Below are 24,498 nucleotides of genomic sequence, written 5' to 3'. Positions count from 1 at the left end.
TGTTATCTCTTTTATTGGCTGCATTGTGTCTTCTTTGCTGTGCATGGGCTTTCTCTAGTTGCGGTGAGCGGGGCTACTCTTCATTGTGGTGGCTTCTCTTGTTGCAGAGCACGGGCTCTAGGTACGCGGGCCTCAGTAGTTGTGGCTCGAGGGCTCTAGAGCGCAGGCTCAGTAGTTGTGGTGCACGGACTTAGCTGCTCCATGGCGTGTGGGATCTTCCCGGACCAGGGATCGAACCTGTGACCCCTGCATTGTCAGGCAGATTCTGTGTGTGTGTGTGTGTGTGTGTGTGTGTTTGTGTGTTTGTTTGCGGTACACGGGCCTCTCACTGTTGTGGCCTCTCCCGCTGCGGAGCACAGGCTCCGGACGCGCAGGCTCAGCGGCCACGGCTCACGGGCCCAGCCGCTCCGCAGCATGTGGGATCTTCCCAGACCGGGGCACGAACCCGTGTCCCCTGCATTGGCAGGCGGGCTCTCAACCACTGCGCCACCAGGGAAGCCCGGCAGGCAGATTCTTAACCACTGCGCCACCAGAGAAGTCCCTATCTTTTATTACAATAATTAACAGGGGGCTGAATGTTCAAATTACAGTCCTAGATATGTTAATTAAACATAATAAACAGTTAACTTTTGCAATGCTATAGGGTTAGAAATAAGAAGTTTCTATCTGATGTAACTTTTTCAGCCCCAGAGTGCTTGAACCAAAGGAACCTTCTGGGGACTTTTGAGTTTCCTTTGTTAGTCAATTAACTTTAAAATGGGCATAGACTTTGTTCCAACACCCAAGATGACGACAACAGAAGGAGACACACACACTCAGTTCACTTAACTTCACTTAAGGCAGGATGGGAGGTTGCGGGGGCGGTGGGGTGATAAAAAGAGGCTGAAAAGGAAACATCAGGGAAGGCAAAAAAAAAAAAAAAGCCTCCCTTTTTCTCTCTATTGTCTCCAGGTTATTTTCGGCAGGAATCTGCCACATGCAGGAGAGAAAGTGAATTATGTGGGGAGACCCTTCTCTCAGCCTGAAATACTCTTCTCCTGCCTTGGTCTCCTGCTCATTTATGAAACACACCCATGTTACCTCCTTTGGGATGCCCTCCCCAAGCCCTCCAGGCGACTTCTCTGTCATCTCCCAGCACTCTGGACAGATGTCTATCCAGGCTCTCATTCCATTAGACTGAAAGCAACCAAGGGACGGGAATAGATTCACCATATAGACTAGACTGTGAAAAATGCAAGGAGGCCAACCAGGTCTTGGTTCTCTGATCCTGACTGTCAAAGACAATGCCCAAAACTGGGGTTCATGGAAAATGTGGCAACTCAACTGTACCTTAATTAGAGTTTTTTTTTTTTTTTTTTTTTTTTTGTGGTACGCGGGCCTCTCACTGCTGTGGCCTCTCCCGTTGCAGAGCAGAGGCTCCGGACGTGCAGGCTCGGCGGCCATGGTTCACAGGCCCAGCCGCTCCACGGCATGTGGGATCTTCCCGGACCGGGGCACGAACCCGCGTCCCCTGCATCGGCAGGCGGACTTTCAACCACTGCGCCACCAGGGAAGCCCGGGAAGAGTTTTGAATTCAAGAAAGTTGAGGAGTTGGAAGGCAAAGTATTTGAGTATGTAGGTGACAGGAGTTATGAATAAATAGGCATCCAGGCAAAAGAAACAGCTTGAACAATACAGGGAAGCAAAAACACAAAAAACATTATCAGGAAAGAAAGCTCGGTTTGAGTTTGTACAGGGAAATGCTGAAGAAACGTAGTTTGGAATAGGTGTTCACAGACCTTGAATGCCAAACTAATGAGTAGACTATATCCTATAGATAATAGGGAGCCACTAAAAGTCTAGAAGCAATAGAGTGCATAATCAGTAACATACTCTAGGAAAATTACTCTTCTAGCACCTTATGAAGTGGGTGGGAGGAAAGAGATCCTTAACAGATGCAGACAGAAATAGCACACACATGCTAACCAGACAGACAACTTAAAGTTATAGCAACTTCCAAACTCACCAAACCCAAATAAAGTCATCATCACTCACAGACCAATAGTGTTTGGTACTAAAGGTTTCCCATGTCCCTGGAAATCTTTCTCACTTGCATATGTAAGAATAGTGTGCTCTCCTTTGAAAATGTTCAAATAAAAAGACAGTCCTCAACTTTCAGCAACTGACATTAATGACTCAAATACACCAGTGTTGCCAACTTCCAGTACTTCAGAAAGGCAAGCCATAAACAAATACGTTTGTCCGCTGATCTATTTTCTGACACCCATCAGAGCAAAAGGCCATGTTGATTAAAAGGACAGGGTGTGGACCTAGATGTTCTGGGTTTGAACCCTAGATCCATCACTTACCAAGTGTGTGACTTCAGATGAGTTACTCTACCTCTCTGTCCACCAGTTTCCTCATCTATAAAATGAAGATATGATAGTACCTGCAATCTCATAGGATCTGTGTGAGGACTGACTGAGTTAACACACTGAAAAGTCCTTAGAACCGTGGCTGGCATATGATTACTGCAATTACTATCACTGTCATCAGTGCCCTCCCTGGTCTGCTCCCATAGTTACTCCCGGCCAGCACCAATTACTGTTAGTGCAAATGGGAGAAAACGGAAGGAGCAGATGCAGGGAAGCAGGGAGAGAAGACAGGAGAAAGAAGAAATCAGACCCAATGGAGAACAGTCTGACCTGATCAATAAACAGACTCTGAAGGGAAGTCCAAAGATGAGTGCTGGCAGTGTTGCACTTCCCCAGATGGTACCCGAACTGATGTCAGAATTCTGCTCTGTTTGTTAAATGTTCTTCTAGGCAGTCACCTTCCCCTATCAGAGGCAATGTGCAACACCTGTGGCTGAGACTCAGCCTTGCCATCAGGGGTCACATAGGATCATCCAGTGAGCACAGCAGCCATTCAAATCACTGCTCTGAGAAGTCTGCTTTATGTTTTTTACTTTTCTAAAACATTTTCATTCTTTTTTCCTCCCCTACATTTTATTATGAAAATTTTCAAACATATAGAAAAGTTGGAGAAAAAAGTATAATAATCATATGTAGCCACCATCTACATTCAGTAATTAACAATTTGCTCATTTGCTTAATTTATCTGTGTGTGTATATATTTCCTGAACAATCTGAGAGTAAGTTGCAGATATGATGATACCTTACCCTGAGTACTTTAGCATTTATCTCCAAAAAATAAAGGTATTCTCCTAAATAATCAAAGTATCATTATCACACCTAAGAAAACTAATAATAATCCACGTTTCTCACACTGTTGATGTGCAGTGAGGTCTGTATACATCTTGAAAACAGAAGTTAATTTGTATATATTACTATCAGGTATGCTCTGAATCAGATGCAAGGGAGATGTGAGAAGGACCATAACTTGCTGTTCAAAAGCATCAGTGAGCTACAGGGGTAGCCTTAGGAGAGGGCTGTCAAAAAGTGCCATGGCTCTCCTTAAATTTCTCAAAAAATGCTAACGAAAATATATGTAATGAGATCATTCTAATTTTGAGGGTTTTTTTCCCTTCCCTTCCTGATTTCTCATTTTCTAGATTTTCTAATTTTTTTTAACAGTGGGCAGAAAAATATAATCAGAAAACTTTTCTCAATGTAACTGAATTTTATAATTCCAACAGAGATGTTTCTTCACCTTCTAAATCACTGCAATTAAATATAAGCAAGAAATATAAAGTTGCAAAATAACTTGTCAGTATACTGTCTTATGAAGTTTAGCTAACCTGATGGGTTTCTATATTATACGTATGTCATAAAGCTTTATACTACCTAGGAATACACCACGTAATTGGTTAAAAATGGTATTTGTCGTCATTTCTATAAAAAGTTAGGCAGTTAGTCCTTTGTCAGAAACATAACCCCCATATCACCAATGTTGCAGTGGAGAAACAGAATCATCTTAAATCTGACTTACTATATCTTCTCCAGGAACACAGCCCTTACCGTGGGGAAGTCTCACATGTAAAATCAAAGAGAATTTAATAAGGTTGCTTTTTTGAAGGGGGCATCCTGCTTACCAATCTGCTTTTTCTAGAGCACATGGATTATTCCTGTTATCAAGTGACATGTACTTTAGATGGTTAACACTGAACACTAAGATGGATCCCCACCAATTACCATTTAAAAAAAGAAGACACTTACCAAACTAGTGCTGTGAACGGGCACCGGCACAGCCTTGGCAGACGCATCTTCCTGGCCCGCAGCGGTCACCACGGCGGCCCCTTCCTGGGCTACCCCAACCGCCTGCCCACTACTTGTGCTCTTCAGTTTATCTGCAGTTCGCTGGTTTTCTTTCTCCAGCTTGATTTTAGCTAACTGTGCTTCCAACATCCAATGTTCTTTTTCCTGCTCCAGTTTAGAAATCTTCTCCAAACTCTGCTGAACCTTGAAAGCAACAGAGAGTTCTGCACCTTAGAGGATGATGCAGACAAAACTTACCAGCCAAAAAAAAATACTTTATGGAATGTAGACCAAAACTACTTCACAGGTGTGAAAACAAAAAAGCTTGATCCTGGAATAGGGAACGTTTTATTAAACAGGATACAAAAAGCACAACCATAAATTGAACTAGAATGAAATTTTTTAAATCTCTATTTATCACAAGGTATAATAGAGAGAGTAAACAGGAAAGCCACAAAGTGGTAGATGCATGTATCCAACAGTGGACTAATACCCATAACATATAAAGAACTTCTATAAATCAATGATAAAAAGACAGTCAACCCAATAGAGAAACAGGAGAAAAGAAGACTTGAATAGGCACCTGAACGTTACTATAAACATAAAAAAGAAGGTATCCAATGTCACTATTAACCAAGGAAAAGCAATTTAAAACCACCCAAATGAATAAAAACAAAACACACAAAAAAAACCACCCAAATGACTAAAATGAAAGACAGAAAATACAAAGATGGACATGTTTATGGAGCAACTGGAACTATCATATAGTGCTTGGGGGAGTGGAATTTGGGACAAACACTTTGAAAACTGTTTGGCAGGATCTTTGAAAATTGAACTTGTATCCTATGACTTAGCAATTCTACTTCTAAGTATACACCCAAGAGAAAAACATGTATGTTTATCAAAAGACAAGTATAAGAATGCCCATAGCAGCCCTACCATGGTCAAACACTTGAAAACTACCCAAATAGTCATAAGCTGTAAGAATGGATAAATAAATTATGTATTTTCACACGACAGAATACTCAACAGGAATGAAAATGGACCAATTACAACTACACATAACATGGATGACTATTATAAATATAATGTTGAACAAAAGAAGCCAGATCTGAAAGAGATGCTACATAATTCTCATTTAATATGAAGTTCGGTATCAGGCAACAGAACAAAGAATGCAGGATAATGGTTACCTCTGGGGAAAGAGGAGAGTAGTAACTGGAAAGGGGCATGAGGAAAGTTTCTGAGGTACTGGCAATCTTTTTTTTAACAGGTATATACCTTACATAAAGAAATATTCTTTTTTAAAAATTTTATCTAGCTACCAGTTACATTAATGTGTTTACTTATGAAAATTCACTGAAATATATTAATAATTTATATACTTTTCTTTAAGTATGTTATGCTTCAATAAGAAGCTTAAAAAAAGCTAATTTTCAAGGCAAATGAAAGCTTGAGAATTAAATAAAAATAAAAACAATCTTAGAGTGAATTCCAAATGCTTTACCAACTATCATCGTTGAACAATTACCACGTACCACTGTTCATGATATTTTCCTGCCAGTATCCTACTGAAGCCTCCTAACAGTCCTACAATTCTCACGTCTCAAAGAGGAGAACTTGAAGTCCCAGCAGCTCGACCACCTGCAAAGCTAACAAACAGAGCCAGGATGTGGGACCTCATGTGTCTGGCTCACAAGTCTGATTCTTTTCACCCGATCACACTGCCTCTCATTGGCTCAATTAATCCTTATGGGACCCTGAAAGGTAGGTATTATCCTCGCTTTAGAGAGGCAGGATGTGAGACCCGGAGTGCTTATCAGACTAGCCTGCAGCTGGTCAATGGCAGAGTGAGAAAAGCAATAGCTCTGAAGTCAGACCATTCTGCTACTTACTAGCTACTATGGATAAAAGCTGTTTAATTTCTTTGAGCCTTACTTTCCTCACATAAAATAAGAAGGAAATCTAAAATAAATTTTTAAGATACTCCACATTTCACTCTTTGTCTCAGGAATTTTGTTTTTTAGGAATTATTATGTGGATTAAATTTTTAGCTTCAACATCCTATTGAATTAATGTTGAAAAGATAAGTGATATGTGTCCAATGAAAATAAGGTCGGCATAGGCAAAATACTGTCTCAGATAAATTTGTGCTCTCTTTAAAATAAATTTTTCCAAAACTAAAGCAAGCCAGGTGTTAAAGTAAATAAATCTCTGGCGAATGCTAAACTGGGGTCAGTTTGTACCAACTTCTGAAAAAAATAATACCACCTACCTCCACCTGCCACCCAAATTCAACTGATCAACTGAGCACTGGAAATTTTTCATTCCTGTCCATTTAGGAAATAAAAATAACTCACTGAGTCTCTAGCCACACCCCCCTTTTTTTCCTTATTATTTCAGACATTTAAATCTAGTACCTAAATAATTAATCAGCATGGCCAGAGTGTGCTGATATTACTTTATTGGCAATCATAACACCAATTGAATCAGGATGACTTATTTAGAGTATCAACAAATGGTTTTCAATGAATTACGCTTATGGTGCTTTTTAGCATGTGTTAATTAATTTTACATGTTTACTTACATAGCCTTTTAAATTGCTCTATGTGTACGAAAACCTTTTATAGGGGATTTTATATTCATGCTCTTTAACAAGTACCATGATTTTCCCGATGCCATACCTGTTGTGCAAGGCCTTCTCGACTTTCAGTAGAGCTGAGAAGGACCCGGCGGTTTGCCAGTGCTTCTTCATAAGGCACAGATTCCAAGAGGGGCTATGGAAAAAGCATCATAAGAAATAAAGAAAAAGGTCGCATCATTTCCCTGATCTTACAAATAAGAATGCTAAATGAGGTTTGATAATAAAATTCAGATGTATGTCCACATAGACTAGTTCCTTTAATACACATAAAAAAAGAACTTTAAAAAAAAAAGAAAAGAAAAAGAATGAAGGGGAACATATCATACCGGTTATAAGCGACACTATCTAAAACCATAAGACTTGCACCAAAATAGACAGATGAAGGAATGGCACAGAAAACCTAGAAACAGACAAAAGCACGTACAAAAATGTATTATGTGACAAATGTTGCATTTTTAAGTCAATGCAGAAAGGATAAGTCATGCAAGGACAATCAGTTAATAATTTAGAAAAATAACTATTTAGACCCCAATTTCATACCTATATCAGAATAAATAAATTCAAGATGGGCTGAAGATTTCAATCTAAAAAGTTTAGACCACAAAAATACTGGAAGAAAATATAGGTGAACTGACTTTCCAAGAGTCACCTGAGAATCACCACCATAAAGAAAAAGCCTGGTTTGATGATATAAAAATTAAAACTTCTAAATTTTGAAAAATTATTACAGCAAACTGAGGAAAATTATTTCCGACATAAACAAAGGACTAAAATCCTTAACATAGAGCTCCTTCAACCCCAATTAGGAACATTTATTTAAAAACAGGTAAACAACTTGAACAGGAAATTGAAATAATATAAACAGTAAATTTATAAAGGATGTTCTATTTCAATAACAAGCAAAGAAATGAAAATTAGAACAATAACACAGAACTTCTTGTTTCTAAGATTGACAAATTAAATTTACGGGTTAAATTTATACTTCTATTGCTGGTAAACTATAAAAAGGTAACCTTTGAAACATTCACAGACTTTGAATGAGCAATTCCATTTTTAGGAATTAATCATAAAGATATAATTAAAACAATTAGGTAGCCTTATACGTTTCTAGGAGTGTACAACCACTCTTACGGGTAATCTGGCAGTAAATATTAAAACTTAAAACCACATTATCCAGAACATTCCACCTCTCAGTAATCCACACATATGCCCAAGGAGGCATTCACAACGCTATCCATTGCAGTATAATTCTAACAGTGAAAAACTGGAATCAACCTAAATGCCCACCAAAAAGAGACTACCTAAATGAACCACGGAATACCTATATCATAGATTTCAATGCTGTGTTTAAAATGAATAAAGTAGCCATCATATCTATTGATACAGACAGGTCTCTAAAACACATTTTAAATGAAAAAAGGAAGCTACACAATGAAACATGCATTTTAGTTAAAAAAAATTAGAAAAGTCTTTATATTCTTCATATTTTGCATATAGTTCAAAGTTTACAGAGATGAGTACAAATGCTCCAAAAGAGTCTGGAAGGTTACACACCAAACTGATAACTATAGTTACCTCTGGAGAGGAACTGGAATTAGGGATTGTAATTTACCTATAATGTTCTCATGTAATATAAGAATGTATTTATGCACTGTGTAACTAAAAGTTAGAAAGAAATAAAGAGAGAAAGGTAAATACACAAAGTTGCATGTGCAAGAATATCCCCTGTAGTATTGCATATAACAGTGAAAAATAGGAAGCAACCTAAAAATCCACTAGCAATGGATGGCTTAATTAAATTATCACACATTTATAGAACGAAATACTATAGATGAAATACTAGATGCATTAAAATGATAGCAATTTATACTTATAGATATATATTTCTGTTATATAAAGATATCCACAATGCATTAAAGAGGAAAAAAACAGATTCTAAAACAGTCTATGTATCCAGATACATTGCTTTTTATAATGTGTGTGTGCGTGCATGCATGTATACACATTAAAATTTTATGGTTAAGAGGAGCTACCTTTGGGTTGTGGGATTTTCTTCTTCATGTACTGCTGTTTCTTCTGATTTCTTTTTGCAATGATCATGTATTCTTATTATATTGAGAAGAAAATTATAAATGTATTTCAATTTTTAAAATTTCTACAAGTTTAAGATTTTCTCAAGTTTGACACTTAATGGCTGCCTGGCTGTCTCACCCTAAACACTCTACCAGCCACTGGAAACGTTAAGTCTAATACAGCCTAGGAAATGAGATTCAGGTCTCTGTCCCATCCTCCTCTCCAAAGACCCCCGCCCACCTCGCAACACCCACCAACCACCTGTCCCTCAAAATTGTATAAAACCTAAACAATATGAACTGTGGGAAAACTTCTGCCATTCTCTGGAATTTTTCCAGATTTTCCCTCTGATTTAAATGTTAACAGCAGCTCACAAACCTTTCTCAAAGCCTTCATATAGGCAGCAGCTTTTTTCTTGTATTGCAGCATGCATTCAGCTGAGAGAGGACTGATGAATCCACTCGCTGTCTTAGGCCCGTAGCTCAGGGAAGCAATGAAGTAGTCCACGTTGTTGCTGAAGAAAGATGCAATCTAAACCAAGTGTGACAAGAAGATAAATTTTGTTTTCCAATAATATATCTAAAATATATATCTAATAGTTTTCAGATCAAAGTTAAGGATACTCAGAATGGAAATGAAATTTCAACACATGCTCAAAAGCCCACATTTATTTGAAAAGAATACATAGGGAATGATTTATAACAAACACAATACAGTATAAATTTTGAGACCAGACTTGTGACATGTCTTAATCTAGACAAATTCTACTGTTTCTAAAAACCAAGGCTGATTCTGATTTATTCTGTAGACAATGTTTATGAGCTGTTTACCTTACTAAGTCTGCCCCTGCTCTCAAAATATATACGTTTGGGTTTATACATTCCGTTTGCATTTTAACTTTGAATGTTTCATATTCCAACACAAGACATGACACAAGCATATTGAATATATGATCTCTACTCAAATTTCATTCTGTAAATCTCAATCTGTGCATTACAAATATAACAGGAAAGAAAAAGACTGAAAATTCAGCAGACCCTTGTCATTTACAGATTTAACATTTGCTTAATCTATGTAAGCAACAACAAAGATCCATGACTGTAATTTTGCTGAGCCATGATTCTGAATCTACAGTGCTATATGAAATGGTGATATAAATAAAAATGTCTAAGAAAGTTATTAGCCAGAAAAATTAAAGTCTTCAATACATTAAAGAGTATTCTATTTCAATAAATAAGAAAAACTAACTTGTGAAACAAGAGTACTTTATCTTGGCAAAAACTGTTCAAAAAGTAAGCAATCACTCACTAATGGTCTAAAAGATTATCTTTTTCATTAATATTTTACTGTGTCAAACGAAATTCTATGTTAGGTAGTATTCAAGAAAATGAAAACTCTAAAAATCTTGAGCTGTATATTCCCCGTGTATGACACAGATAGTACAGTGTTTGCATTTTAGTCGTGGTAGTATACGGTGAGGTTTAACTTTCTTTCCTCTCTCTAATATTTCTACATTTCCCAAATGTTCTTTAACATGCATATGTTATACTTTCCTAGTGGGTTTTTTAAAATTTACAAATGATAAAATTTAGTTTAATCAAATCACATTAGCTAAGTATTAAGCTGCCACCAACTAATACTTAGTTCAGATACTTACTTTAGATAAAAACCATTTATGAAAATTTCAGAGTGAAGATCAAGTACCTTTCCTTGAGACAACTCTTAAGGTTTCAGGCAAAGCAAATGTAAAATAAGCTATGAAGTATATAGGTATTTAATATTCCAGAGTTCTCCTTAAAAAGTGACAAATGCAGAGACTCTTGTAAAATGTCAACATTCTCTTTTTCCAGAAATTGTTCACAATTGAATCAAAGTCAGAATCATCCTCCGAAAGTTTCCAGAATGCCTGTGGGTGAAAGCACTAAAGAGGAGGCAGTGGGGATGGTCTTCTGGCTAAGGAATCCTGTAGGCACTCACCTGCGAGCTGACAGATCCGAAAGGCAGCACCTTTTAATTACAGCCCCAAACTTAGCAGACTGTCAGGAAGACTGGCCTGACTTTGGGAAAGGTGACACTGAATACCTACCATAACCTATGATCATTTCTGATTAACTTAAAACACTTGAAAAAAGTGTGCTCCTACTAAGGTCAACCTGTCAGAAAAATAAAGGTATATAACACAGATAGAGATTAGCACTTTCTTGAGAAATTATGTTGAGTCTGCTGAAATAAATGGGCTAAGATAGTCCTGAATACAGTACTTTTGGTTTTATATGTATGGGTAGTTCTCAGAGAAATCTTAGTCACTAAAGGCTTTGATGACAGCCACATGAACATGTGCTCTTAGAATGTGACCTGCTGAAACCAGCTATCCAAGACAGAACAATTTTTAAAGAAACTGCGCTCTGGTCAGTTTATAATAACAATTAAGTACTTCCTAATCCAAATGATCATTATCTAATATTAAGAATTCAATGAGAAGACACATGTTGAAGTCATCTTAAAAGTACTTATTAGGGTACAAAAACCACAGAAGTAGCATTATCACAAGTGTTGCCAAAAAACAAACAAAAAACTTGGAGGGGGAAAAAACAAAATATTAACAAAGGTCTTATAATTCTTTTTCTTTTTCTATATCCCAATTTCTGTATAGCAGACCTTTAATACACACAAGGATCTATAGTGAGACCACCTGGAATCTTTCAATCATCAAATATCTCATTAAAATGTCAGAAGTGCCTGACCCACTTCCTCATCACAAACGTTTAACAGTAACTACCATATTGTTTCAAATATTAGGTAGGAAGGAGGAAAAGGGAGACAACTTTGTTTTACAAAAAAGCCTGGTAATCAAAAATCTTTACACAGATCAATTTTCCTACTAGGCCACTCAAAAGAAAAAAAAAGGGAGCATATTTAAGAGTTAATTTAATGTCAATATAAACCAGAGAAAAATTACCTTTCCTGCTCCATTTGTCAATGCCACTACTGATGACAGGATGCAATCATTAGTTGTTATGAGCTTCTGTGTTGCTGTTGGAAGTTCATGCTCTATTGTAGCCTTTTGACTATAATGTTTGGAAATATCTATAAACCCAATCAAATGAAAACTCATTACTATCTATATACAAGTTTTATACAGATAACCAGCCTGTTAACTTCTTATATCTACTCTTACAAATTTACAAGACAAATCTGACAAAAAATGGTCCCAAATATGAGGATTGTGCTGAATATCAATTAGGTCTCAAGTTCACATGGAAAGAATAGAGAGTAGTGAGGGTCTCTTAACACCATCCTGGTGTCTCGATTACGGCCCCTAGCAAGTGGGTCTCATTCTCCTTCATTTGAGTGTTAGCCCTCATTCTAGCGCCGGGTAAAGGACCCTGAGCAATATTTACCAGTTAAAAACCTTGTTTTGATAGTCCAGCAGGCACAAATGAGAGTGTACATTGTGCTTATACAAACAAACCATGAGGCTGGAAAAGAACAGCCAACACAGGCACAATGTCCCACAATCCTTACTGGATCTTAGCTGGTTTGCCAGTACATACTTTAACAATAAGAAAGGTCTGCATGGCCAAATAAGGATTGGATACTCTAGCACCTGGCTTCCCATTCTATTGACTCTAGTACAAGAAAGCTATAACAAAGGCCTGTGGTTATGGAAGCATAGAAGGGAGGCTTAGATATAAATGTGTTGACAGAAACAGCAGTAGGTGAAACTCGCCAAACAGCTAAGCTTGGGGTTTTCTGGGTCTCTGAGAAATAAAGTAATTTCATCCTGGAAATAAGGGAAAATGGGAGAATTACCAAGACAGCATTGATTTACAAGGAAGGGCAATTATATTTTTAAATAAAAAGGTACAGCCTCCTTTGAATATTTTACAGTACTTCAGTTACAACAGCATTAATCATCATTACCAACAAAGCAAAAAATAAATCACAAAACATGGAAACTAACTTTTATAGCAGGTGTGTATACAAAGAATTTCATTTATTCAGAATCAAGAAATTTAGTTGATTTTAGACTATAGATAATTAAAAGGGAATAAGACTATTCAAAAAGAAAGGGTATCTGAGATTTAACCTAGTATGATAATGATTTTTAACAAAATTACTGTTTTATGAATAAGATTACTTTTACTGAAATTTAAAACTAGGAAATTGCATTACTTATATATATTGTGTTATATACACATATATATAAACTTTTACATAAACTTTTAATTTAAGATAGTCTTAGATTTATAGAAAAACTACAGAGAGTTTCTGGATACGCTTAGCCAGTTTTCACTATTGTTAACACCCTACACTACTATGGTAGTTGTCACAGTGAAGGAACCAACTAATTGGTAATTACTGTTATGTTTAATATTTCTTAAAAATAAATGATTATCCTCTATATATTCATAAGATATCCAAGTGAATGAAAATTCAATTAGAACACTGAACATTTTTTTGTATACTGAACTTGCTAGCCCCTAGAGTAGACATTTTCTTTCTATACACCACAGAAAGTTTTATTCAATATTTTACTGTCTGTATACAATGCTATAATACAACTGGGTTGGTAGGCAATCTTGGTTGATTGGTGTAGGTGATTGAAATACTTATAAAAGATGTACAATACTAAGAATCCTCCCATGGCATCTAGTGGATCAGAGCTACTGTAGTTTGACTATAATAATTCTCCCAATCCAACTGTTTACTCTTTATCGAGTCCAAATATTTTCATTATTTAGGGTGTTCCTCGACATTAAAGTTTAACTCCAAAAGGTACAAGGAAATCATGTGACCTAGACAACAGTTTTATTTTCTTTTATGTTTCCTATGAGTCTACCTGCTTTAGACTTGAGACCAAAGATCAAACAATTCTCACTTAGAATGCCACTTGTTAAAAGATTAATTCACTTCCATTTTAATTCCTTGTAGGATACACATTTTTATACATCTTTCTTTTTATACTAAGACCAGCCTGCCTTCTTTTTTTTTATAACTTTATTTATTTGTTTATTTAATTTATTTTTGGCTGCGTTGGGTCTTCGTTGCTGCACGCGGGCTTTTTCTAGTTGCGGCGAGCGGGGCCTACTCTTCGTTGCAGTGCGCGGGCTTCTCCTTGCGGTGGCTTCTCTTGTTGCAGAGCACAGGCGCTAGGGCGCACGGGCTTCAGTAGTTGTGGCTCGCGGGCTCTAGAGCACAAGCTCAGTAGTTGTGGCGCACAGGCTTAGTTGCTCCACGGCATGTGGGATCTTCCCAGACCAGGGCTCGAACCTGTGTCTCCTGCATTGGCAGGCGGATTCTTAACCACTGTGCCACCAGGGAAACCCCAGCCTGCCTTCTTGATTGCCTGCCTTCCTTCCTTCTTTCCAACTTGGACCAAGCAATTAAGGGCAAAGCATCAAGGGAAAAGATTTGAAATAAAAGTTCTCTTAAAAACAAAGTATATTCTGGTAATGCAAGTTAATGCTCACTCTGAGTTTTCATGAGAGATACACAACAGTCTTCCAACTGCATAAGAAGACAGATTTGAACTGTAAAACTAGCAACAAGAGGCCATAATCTGCTTGCCAACCATCCTTCATGTTTCCCAGTCTTCTCTCTTTATATTATGTTCACTTTCAAGGACAGAAACAAGCAGAGGCACAAAAGGGGCTAAGGGAGCCTCTGATCCTCCTCTGATAATCTCCACCAGCTCATAGCAAATAATAATAGTAACATTCTTTGATTTGGACCACTTGGCATCCTATGTCATATATGAACAAAAGCATTTTTAGAAAACTCAGAAGTACATTATTATTTATAGAAATATAAATAAAATCAAGATTTTTTGAAATGTAAATGAAGCTTTAAGATCCTCAATGGACAGCTACCCTCCACTGCTCTAGCCTCTCTTTTATCAAAATTCTAGAGAAAACACTAGCAGGAACAAATAGTAACATTAGCATAGGAAAACTTAGGAAACAAAACCAAAAAACGTGTAGCCACAGAGCTACTTGTGGTTTCAATGGCCTAGTTCTACGTTACGTAAAGTTCTGGAATAGAGGACTATGGTTAAGTCTGAGCTCCCCAAACCAAAAACTGCACAGGAAAAAGGTACCAGTCCCTTGGGTTTTCTATGGACCAGACTAGGTTCTGCAGGGCTCGGGCTGCCTCTTGTCACCTGCCACCAAGACTGTCTATGCAAGCTGTGATTCCTGCAACCAGTGTTAGCTCCAGAAGTACAGTGACTTTTAAAGTTCCTTATAATTGAAGACAAGCCACAGGAAGGACCATTTTCCAGACTGAATGGTAAGGTAGTACTGGGTAATTCCACTGAAACTAAGAATGATTCCCAGTAACATAGGTTATTATGTGGTTATGTGCCAACCTATAGAAAGGCCCCCAATATAGCCATCTTATACATGCCATCCAACAAAGTTTTAAGTTTTTAAAAAGTATTTTCTGTGAAACCAGCAACTGGTCACTAACTGCACACTAAACACCTCAGTGAAAACTCCAGGCACCTGGGCTATTTCCAATAGTCCTTAATAATTGCTCCTGCCCTCCTCTCCTCCCCCTACTCCAACAGTCTTCAAACGGAAAAGAACAGAGGAAAAAAACCTAGAAGCCATGCAGAAATATAGATTAAAAAATCAGGACTCAGAATCACATGCTAGGAAGCAAATGAAATGACCGTCAACAAGCATATTCTTAGAAGCACATAGCAACTAAAAACTGACCAAAGCTTGAAGACAGACCTTCATTCCTTAAGGCTCTCCTGAACAAAACAGGACTTATAATGGGTACTCTAAACACAGAAACACACAGGAGGCTACGTAGAAAACCAGTGCATTCTTTCTGGGATCTTTAAACCTTCATTTCCTCAGTTCCTTCATGTTTGGGCTCTAACAAGTGCAGTATTTTGCTAAATGCCTCTGAATAGCATGTCTGGCTTGATAAAATTCATACACCTGCCTTAAGTCAGTGTAATGTATTTTTGGCTAAAGTTCCGGGCACAAGGGTTTCTCTTCAGCACTTTGTTTACCTTCAGGAAAGAAGCAGATGGGAAAAGCAGAAGGCAGTAAGCTGTGCACTTCAACGTTAAGCTAAATGCTACTAAACCTTTATGTGGGGTCTATTAGCCTTGGCAGTATTTGTTTAAATCTCATTCAGGCAGATCTGGGAAAATGGGACAAAGCTTATTTATGTTCTTTTCCAAGCCTCACCTTTCATGACATCATGAAATCCATGCAGAGCAGCACCAACATTTGTTAAGACAGAACTGTAGTTTGTCCGAAGGAGTCCATCTGGCTCCGTACCTAGGAAACCAAGATCACAAACCTAAGCATTTTCCCAGAAGAATTCACCTAAAAAACTGACAGCCCACCATCTCCCCTCTGCTTTTGGGAAGAGAGAGAGTGAATACTGATTGTGATATGTTGAAAATAATGGCTCTTAAAATCATTGTAGACACATTCAGATAGAATGGTGATAATTACAGGGATCTAAACTGATTTGCATCCCCCATGTCCACAGATATTAATGGTTACAAGAATCAAAATTAAATTGCTAAGCAGGATTATGTCTTTCATGATTCTTTTTGAAATGAGAGCCTTTGTGAATTTCACCTTGTTACTACAGAACACATTTCTCATTTTGTGCTTTCCCTACATATTATTGTTTGCTGAACATCACTAAAAACACTATTATTCAAACATCACAGTTCAAATTCTGGCATGACAGCATAAGCAAGCTCCACATATCCACTCACCAGCACAACTGGTGAAAATGATTTAAAAATAACCACTTTAAACTCTGGAAATTATCCTAAGGGCATACAGCAAGTAAAGAAACATTTAATCAAGAAAATCTATATTAACTCAGTAACAATAGCAAGAATCTGTGCTATGTGAACCAAAACCCACTCCGTCCCCTTACCAGTCAGTGAGCTAGAAATCCCAGTCCAGAGGGTGCAGCCAAGAACACAAGGCTCCCTCTCCCCTAACTCAGCTGGAGGGCTGCATTTCTTATCTCGCTCTCAGTTGCCTGTTGCTGAGGCTAAGTTCTAGGTAAATATGACTCAGAGGTGGGGGGGTTCTCTTCTTTTACCCAGCCCTGACTTGTGGGATGGAGGCTCTACGTGGGCATGGTGCAGCTGAGAATCTGCGGCCCTGATCATCCTGGCCCCAGCTCATTAACAGGAGTTCCATGCTGAAAGAGGCAAGCTGAGGAGACCAGCAGCTGCTGCCCTACCCTCTCCACGGAGTAATGCAGGTGTGTCACTCTGAGAGAAGTGCATCACTGTCATCACCCCCTGCACAGAACCACGGCTCAGAGGTTTAACCCAAGGGAGAAACAGTTCTTAAAACAGAAAGCTCTGAATCTCTTCCCAAAGGAATTGACTTAATTCACAACAGACTGGAGAAGAAGTTCAAGCCTAGGGATGCTCTCAAAAATAATGGCATTTGTGCTGAAGGTAATTCGGAGGATTCACTGGAGATATAAGGTAGACTGACACCTAGACACACAATAGAACAGTTAGACTTAATTGATATCTCCAGGACACTACATAAAAATAAAAAATAGAATACACATTCTTTTTCCAAGGGCACATGGGACGTTCTCTAGAATAGACCACAGACTAAGACCCAAAACAAGCCTCAACAAACTTAAAAGGACAAAAATTATTTCAAGCACCTTTTCTGACCACAAGGGCATGAAACAAGAAATCAACCACAGAAAGATAAACGAGAAAAAAATAGTTATATAGTGACTAAACAACATGCTACTAAAAAACCAACAGGTCAACAATGAAGTCAAAGAGGAAATTAAAAAATACCTTGAGACAAACGACAATGAAAACACAACCATACAAAACCTATGGGATGCAGCAAAAGCAATCCTAAGAGGGAAGTTCATAGTGATACAGGCCTATCTCAAATAAACCTAAACTACCATCTGAAACAATCAGAAAAAGAACAAACAAAATCTAAAGTCAGCAGAAGGAAGGAAATAATAAAGATCAGAGAGTAAATAAATAGAGATTTTAAAAACAACAGAAAAAAATCAATAAAACCAAGAGGTGTTTTTTTGAAAGGATAAACAAAATCAACAAACCACTGACCAGGCTCACCAAGAAGAAAATAGAGAGGGCCCAAATAAACAAAATAAGAAATGAAAGAGGAGAAATAACAACTAATACTGCAGAAATATAAAAAAATCTTAAGAAATTATTATGAACAGTTATATGCCAAAAAAAATTAACAACCTAGAAGAAATGGACAAGTTTCTAGAAACATACGGACTGCCAAAAAGGAATCAAGAAGGAACAGATAATCTGAACAGACTGATCACTAGAAGTAAAATAGAATCTGTAATTAAAAAAAACCTCCCTGCAAACAAAAGTCCTAGACCCGACAGCTTCATTGGGGAATTCTACCAAACATACAAAGAAAAACTTACACCTATCCTTCTCAAACTCTTCCAAAAGACTGAAGAGGAAAGAACACTCTCAAAGTAATTCTATGAAGCCACTACCACACTGATACCAAAACCAGAAAAAGACACTACCAAAAAAGAAAATTACAGGCCAATATCTTTGATGAATATAGAAGCAAAGATTGTCAAAAAAGCTTAGCAAACCAAATCCAAGAACACATAAATAGGATCATACACCGTAATCAAGCTGGATTCATTCCAGGGTCACAAGGATGGTTCAACATATGCTCATCAATCAATGCGATACACCACATGAACAAAAGAAAAGAAACACATGATCATATCAACAGATGCAGAAAACGCATTTGACAAAATTCAACATCCATTCATGATAAAAACTCCCACCAAAGTGTGTACAGAGGTAACAAATTTCAACATAATAAAAGTCATTTATGACAAACCCATAGCCAACATAATATTAAGTGATGAAAAGCTGAATTCTGGAACAAGGCAAGGATGCCCACTTTCATCACTTCTATTCAACATAGTATTGCAAGTCCTAGCCACAGCAATCAGACAAAAAAAAGAAACAAAAATATCCAAATTGGAAGGGAAGAGGTAAAATTGTCATTATGTGCAGATGACATAATACTCTATACAGAAAACCCTAAAGACTCCACACAAAACTATTAGAACTCATAAATGAATTCAGTAAGGTAGCAGGATATAAGATTAATATAGAGAAATCTGTTACATTTCTTTACACTAACAATGAAACACCAGAAAGAGAAAGTAAAAAACAATTTTGTTTAAAATCATATCAAAAAAAAAAACCTAGGAATAAGCCTAACCAAGGTGGTGAAAGACTTATACGCTGAGAACTATTAAACATTGATAAAGGAAATCATAGATGATTCAAGAAAACGGAAAGTTACCTCATGCTCTTGGACTGGAAGAAATAATATTGTTAAAATGCCCATACTAGCCAAAGAAATCTACAGATTTAATGCAATCCCTATCAAATTACCCATGACACTTTTCACAAAACTAGAATAATTCTGAAGTTTATATGGAACCACAAAATATCCAGAATTGCCAAAGTAATCCCGAGGAAAAAGAACAAAGCTAGAGGCATAACCCTTCCAGACTTCAGATAATACTACAAAGCTACCATAATCAAAACAGCATGGTAATGCACAAAAACAGACATATGAATCAATGGAACAGAATAGAGAGCCCAGAAATAAACCCACACACCTCCAGCGCATTAATCTTCAACAAAGGAGGCAATAATATACAAAGGGGAAAAGACAGTCTTTTCAGCAAGTGGTATGGGAAAGCTGGACAGCCACATGTAAATCAATGAAGTTAGAACACTGCCTTACACCATACACAAAAATAAACTCAAAATGGCTTAAAGACTTAAATATAAGACATGACACCATAAAACTCCTAAAGGAGAACATAGGCAAAACACTCTTTGACATACATAGTAGCAATATTTTCTTAGATCAGTCTCCCAAGGCAAAAGAAATAAAAGCAAAAATAAACAAATGGGACCTAATCAAATTTATAAGCTTTTGAACAGGAAAGGAAACCATAAACAAAATGAAGACACCTACAGACTGGGAGAAAATATTTGCAAACGATGCAACCAACAAGGGCTTAATTTCCAAAATATACAAACTGCTCCTACAGCTCAATATCAAAAACACAAACAATCCAATCAGAAAAATGGGTAAAGGGAATTCCCCGGCAGCCCAGTGGTTAGGACTCTGTGCTTTCACTGCCTAGGGTGCGGATTCAACCCACTGATGGGGGAACTAAGATCCCGCAAACCGCATGGCAAGGCCAAAAACAAATGGGTAGAAGACCAAAACAGACATTTCTCCAAAGAAGACACACAGATGGCCAACATGCACATGAAAAGATGTTAGAGAAATGAAAATCAAACCTACAATGAGCTATCACCTCACACTGGTCATAATGGTCATCATCAAAAAGTCTACAAATAGGGCTTCCCTGGTGGTGCAGTGGTTGAGAGTCTGCCTGCCGATGCAGGGGACACAGGTTGGTGCTCCGGTCCAGGAAGACCCCCACATGCCACGGAGCGGCTGGGCCTGTGAGCCAGGGCTGCTGAGCCTGCATGTCCGGAGCCTGTGCTCCGCAACGGGAGAGGCCACAACAGTGAGAGGCCCGCATACCGCAAAAAAAAAAAAAAAAAAAAAAAAAAAAAACTTGTTCACAAATGTCTACAGCATCATTATTCACAATAGCCAAAAGGTGGAAACAACCCAAATGTCCATCAGCTGATAGGTAGATAAATAAAATGTGATATATCCATCCAATGGAATATTTCTGCAATAAAAAGGAATGAAATACCTATACATGCTACAACTTGGATGAATCTTGAAAATATTATGCCAAGTGAAAGAAAGCAGTCACAAAAGACCACAGATTATATGATTCCATTTATATGAAATGTTCAGAACAGGCAATTCTATAGACAGAAAGTAGATTAATGGTTGCTTGGTACTGGGCGGGGACAGAACAGGGGAATGAGAGGGTGATAGCTAAAGTATACAGGGTTTCTTCTTAAGGTGATGAAAATATTCTAAAACTGACTGTAGTGTTGATGCACATGTCTGTGACTATAGTAAAAACTACTGAACAGCACACTTTAAATGGGTAAATTGTATGGTATGTAAATTATATCACATTTAAGCTGTTACGAAAAACAAATAATCAAATCACTACTATAAAAATCATGGTTTTCTTACAAACATCATTTAAACTGAGGCCCATTCAATGGCCTGAAAATACTTTTTTCAAATTAAAACAGCATTTTTTTCCCCAAGACTTTCAACCTTTACATTTTGGGGCTTTGTTATGATACAGTTCCTCTAAAAATAGCATTTTTACTATTAACCTTCCCCTATGCTACCTGTTGGAAAGTTGCTACGAATTCCTATGCTTTGCCCCTCTCCATTTAAAAAAGAGGAAGGAGAGAAAGAGATTTAATTAATTTTTTTTTTTTTCGGTACGTGGGCCTCTCACTGTTGTGGCCTCTCCCGTTGTGGAGCACAGGCTCCAGACGCGCAGGCTCAGCGGCCATGGCTCACAGGCCCAGCCGCTCCGTGGCATGTGGGATCTTCCCGGACCGGGGCACGAACCCGTGTCCCCTGCATCGGCAGGCGGACTCTCCACCACTGCGCCACCAGGGAAGCCCAAGAGATTTAATATTTAATGTATGTCTTCGATGCCTGATATTGTACATTCTTAATTTAACTTAATCACATTTACCTCCGTTTTATAAGTGGGAAAACAGAAGCAGAGAAGTGATTTGCCCAAGACCCTAAATGTATAAAGAGCTGGAGGGTTTGAATTCAAGTTTTTCTGACCCTCTTCTCACTTCAACACGCCAAACCACCTCCCTTCTCAAGCTTCTTGTACTCTAATTTCTTCAAGTTGAACCATGAGTAACAAACATGCTTACTTGGCAAGGCGAGAAGACCAATGTAAGTCTGCAGCTTCTCAAACACAGCTGTCATCTTTTTCATGTCCTGGGACAGCTCTAGATTCCTGGCTCGTAATGCAGATGTGCAAAGGGAAGCTTCACATTCTTCTTCTAAACTAAGAATGGGCAGATTTTATAAAAGTGAGCATCCTGAACGATTTTCAACTAGCTATAAGAAACTATCTAAATTCTCAAACATCTATACCCAAAGAGAGAATTTACCAAAAAAGGAATTTGATCTCATTTACAAGGTTCCATTTTTTATACCATAATACATACACCTGCTTGCTGCAAACGCCAATGCAGCAAAAGACGACTAAATGGAAGAAAAAATAAAGGGAGGTGCCCATTATCTTTCCATCCTGAGAGCAGCAAAAACATGCTTCCCTTAAAAATATTTTCAGGGAAAAAAAAATATATATATATTTTCAGGAGAAAAATATTTCATAGACTGAATTCCTAAAGAGAATTAATTACACAGGAACTAGGAGAGAAAATCATTGAGAAACCTTTTTCAGTGTATGTAGGTTCAAAAGTCAAACAGATTGGAAAAAACAATCTATAGGCTCAATACAAAAATAAATGCTTAACATTCATAAAATACATTTTACCATTTTCAATTTTAAATGGTGCTTTGGAAAACTTAATTATAAGGTTAAAAAAACTATATTGACTCTTAAGAGTGTTTATTTAAAATGTGCAGTAATCAAGTAAAATGCTTTTTACACAAAGCTACGAAAGTTATTAGCACAGAATGATAATCATATCCATTCCCTTGACCTTGCCTCTTCTATTTATTTATAGCAAACAGCTTCATTCAGTACTAAGCCCATTTACTACTAATGAACATGTCATCTTGTCAACTAAAGTGGTATTTAAACCAATGACCAAAAAATTGCCTAAAAACATAAATACCTGATAACATAGGGCTGAAGGCATATGGAACAGAACATTCCAAGAATAGGAATCTTAAATCAAGAAAGGACTTATCCAGTGTTTCTAAAAATGTAATAGTGAAAAAATAAATTAAGATAAAATAACAATGCTTAACTGTTTCAAGTAGTAAATACCACTTTTGCAATGGTTTTTTTTTTTTTTAATAGGAGAAAAAAAAATTTAATTACATATGTAGGGGAGTCCACAAAGACAATGAGACTCAAGGGCAAGTGGGGCAACTGAGGCTTATATATGCCATCCTGAGGTAAGGAATGGGATAGGAGCCTGGAGAAGGGGAAGTCACAGGATGATAAGAAGAGCAGATGTTTGGCAATTAGAAGTTTTGCAATGGTTCTTAGAGTCTTTTCAACGTAAGCCAAATCAATAAAGTGTATTCAATTTAGTGTTAAACTTCCAGAGTCAATTTTCAAAAAAACTTTAATTATATACTGAACTAAAACATTTAAGGATCTGAATGAAACTGTTTGTTTGTTTCAATAGTTTACTTGTTTCAAAATGTTCGTTTGTTTCATTAGTTTGTCATAATTCCCTGATTCCTAAAATTCTGTCATGTGCACAAATCATAGAATTCAGTTACTGAAATGCCTTTGTTAGGTTAGAATTAGGAAATAAGATGGAAATAAGATGGCTCTTAACACATTAATTTTTAATAATAAAATTTCATATTATTGAAAAACTAAAACCTACTACTTTAGTTTTACAAGGACTTAAAAACTATAATTACTTGTTTATTTTCAATATCTTTAAGTTATTCATCTACGTATTTCCTAAACCTTATGTTACAATATACTATACTACATATATGCTCTTATTTCTCCTATGTATTATTATTATTATTGTATTATTCTTTGATTACTTTTTTTAAAGACTAAATCTTAGGATGAAAAGATTTAGATGAATTAGGACTCTTGGTAGTTTTAGACCAAAAGTATCAAAATGTACAAGGAGTATTCTCAAATTTCCAATTACATAAATTATTTTCTCTTGCCTTTCTAGAAATGTTTAAGATGGAGCATTTAAGGCTACTTAATGACATATCCAATGAGGGCTGAAGTATGTACACAAAGTTTTTACTTTATAACTTAAATAAGTCACCAATAATAAAAACAATATACTATTTCAAAGAAACCTAAGGATTATAAATTGCAATGTAGAGGTTAACTATTATAACCCCCACCTAGATGTTTATAGTAAAAGGATAAAAAATACCCCAAAATGAAATATTTCCTTCAATAAATGTGTCATTCACAATCATTAAAAATACTGGTTCATATTGCATTATGTGGTTATAGTAGTAATCTCAGTACAGAATACTGAAAAAACCCTAGCTGACAAACTACAATTCAATTTTCTTAAATATAAGTTTGTGCTGCTCAAACCATGACTTTCCTTTTTCACAAAAGTCCAAATTGGTTGTGGTGCAGAAAGGTCAGGCAGATCACAAGAAGCACATGTTATTACTTTAGTAACTCCAGCACAGCTCAGATGATACCTCGCAATTCCCCAAGCTCCCTGGCCCAGAGGGTAAGTACCTTTTTAACTGATAAGGAAGAATCTTCCTAAGAAAACATATGTAAGAGGTTAAATGCTCTGAAAAAGTTTTCAATTTCACAGTTGTCTCCTGGAAAAGAAAAAATTTCAAGGTTAATAGTGTCATTTGAAAAAGAAGAGCTCCCATTTCCAGAAGTAAA

At 37.0% G+C, this 24,498-nt stretch overlaps 1 protein-coding gene across 4 annotated transcripts in view; it reads right to left on the bottom strand.

The window, feature by feature from the left end:
* Window positions 1–24,498, bottom strand: part of PPP1R21 (protein phosphatase 1 regulatory subunit 21) — a 56,723-nt gene that overhangs the window by 9,988 nt on the left and 22,237 nt on the right. For 3 of the 4 annotated variants that reach the window (XM_024753540.1, XM_024753542.1, XM_024753539.1), the window contains 7 exons: window positions 24,340–24,428; window positions 21,830–21,966; window positions 16,122–16,214; window positions 11,873–12,000; window positions 9,292–9,444; window positions 6,881–6,973; window positions 4,158–4,400 (listed from right to left, as the gene is read on the bottom strand). In XM_024753540.1, the coding sequence (XP_024609308.1) occupies window positions 4,158–4,400; window positions 6,881–6,973; window positions 9,292–9,444; window positions 11,873–12,000; window positions 16,122–16,214; window positions 21,830–21,966; window positions 24,340–24,428 (936 nt within the window). Of the gene's footprint in view, window positions 1–2,348; window positions 2,404–4,157; window positions 4,401–6,880; window positions 6,974–9,291; window positions 9,445–11,872; window positions 12,001–16,121; window positions 16,215–21,829; window positions 21,967–24,339; window positions 24,429–24,498 lie in introns of those variants that run through there. The other variant, XM_024753543.1, reaches the window with a different exon arrangement.

The sequence above is a fragment of the Neophocaena asiaeorientalis genome, unplaced genomic scaffold (assembly GCF_003031525.2).
Source record: "Neophocaena asiaeorientalis asiaeorientalis breed wild unplaced genomic scaffold, Neophocaena_asiaeorientalis_V1.1 scaffold171, whole genome shotgun sequence".
Lineage (NCBI taxonomy): Eukaryota > Metazoa > Chordata > Mammalia > Artiodactyla > Phocoenidae > Neophocaena > Neophocaena asiaeorientalis.
This window is presented reverse-complemented; position numbering and strand designations above follow the sequence as displayed.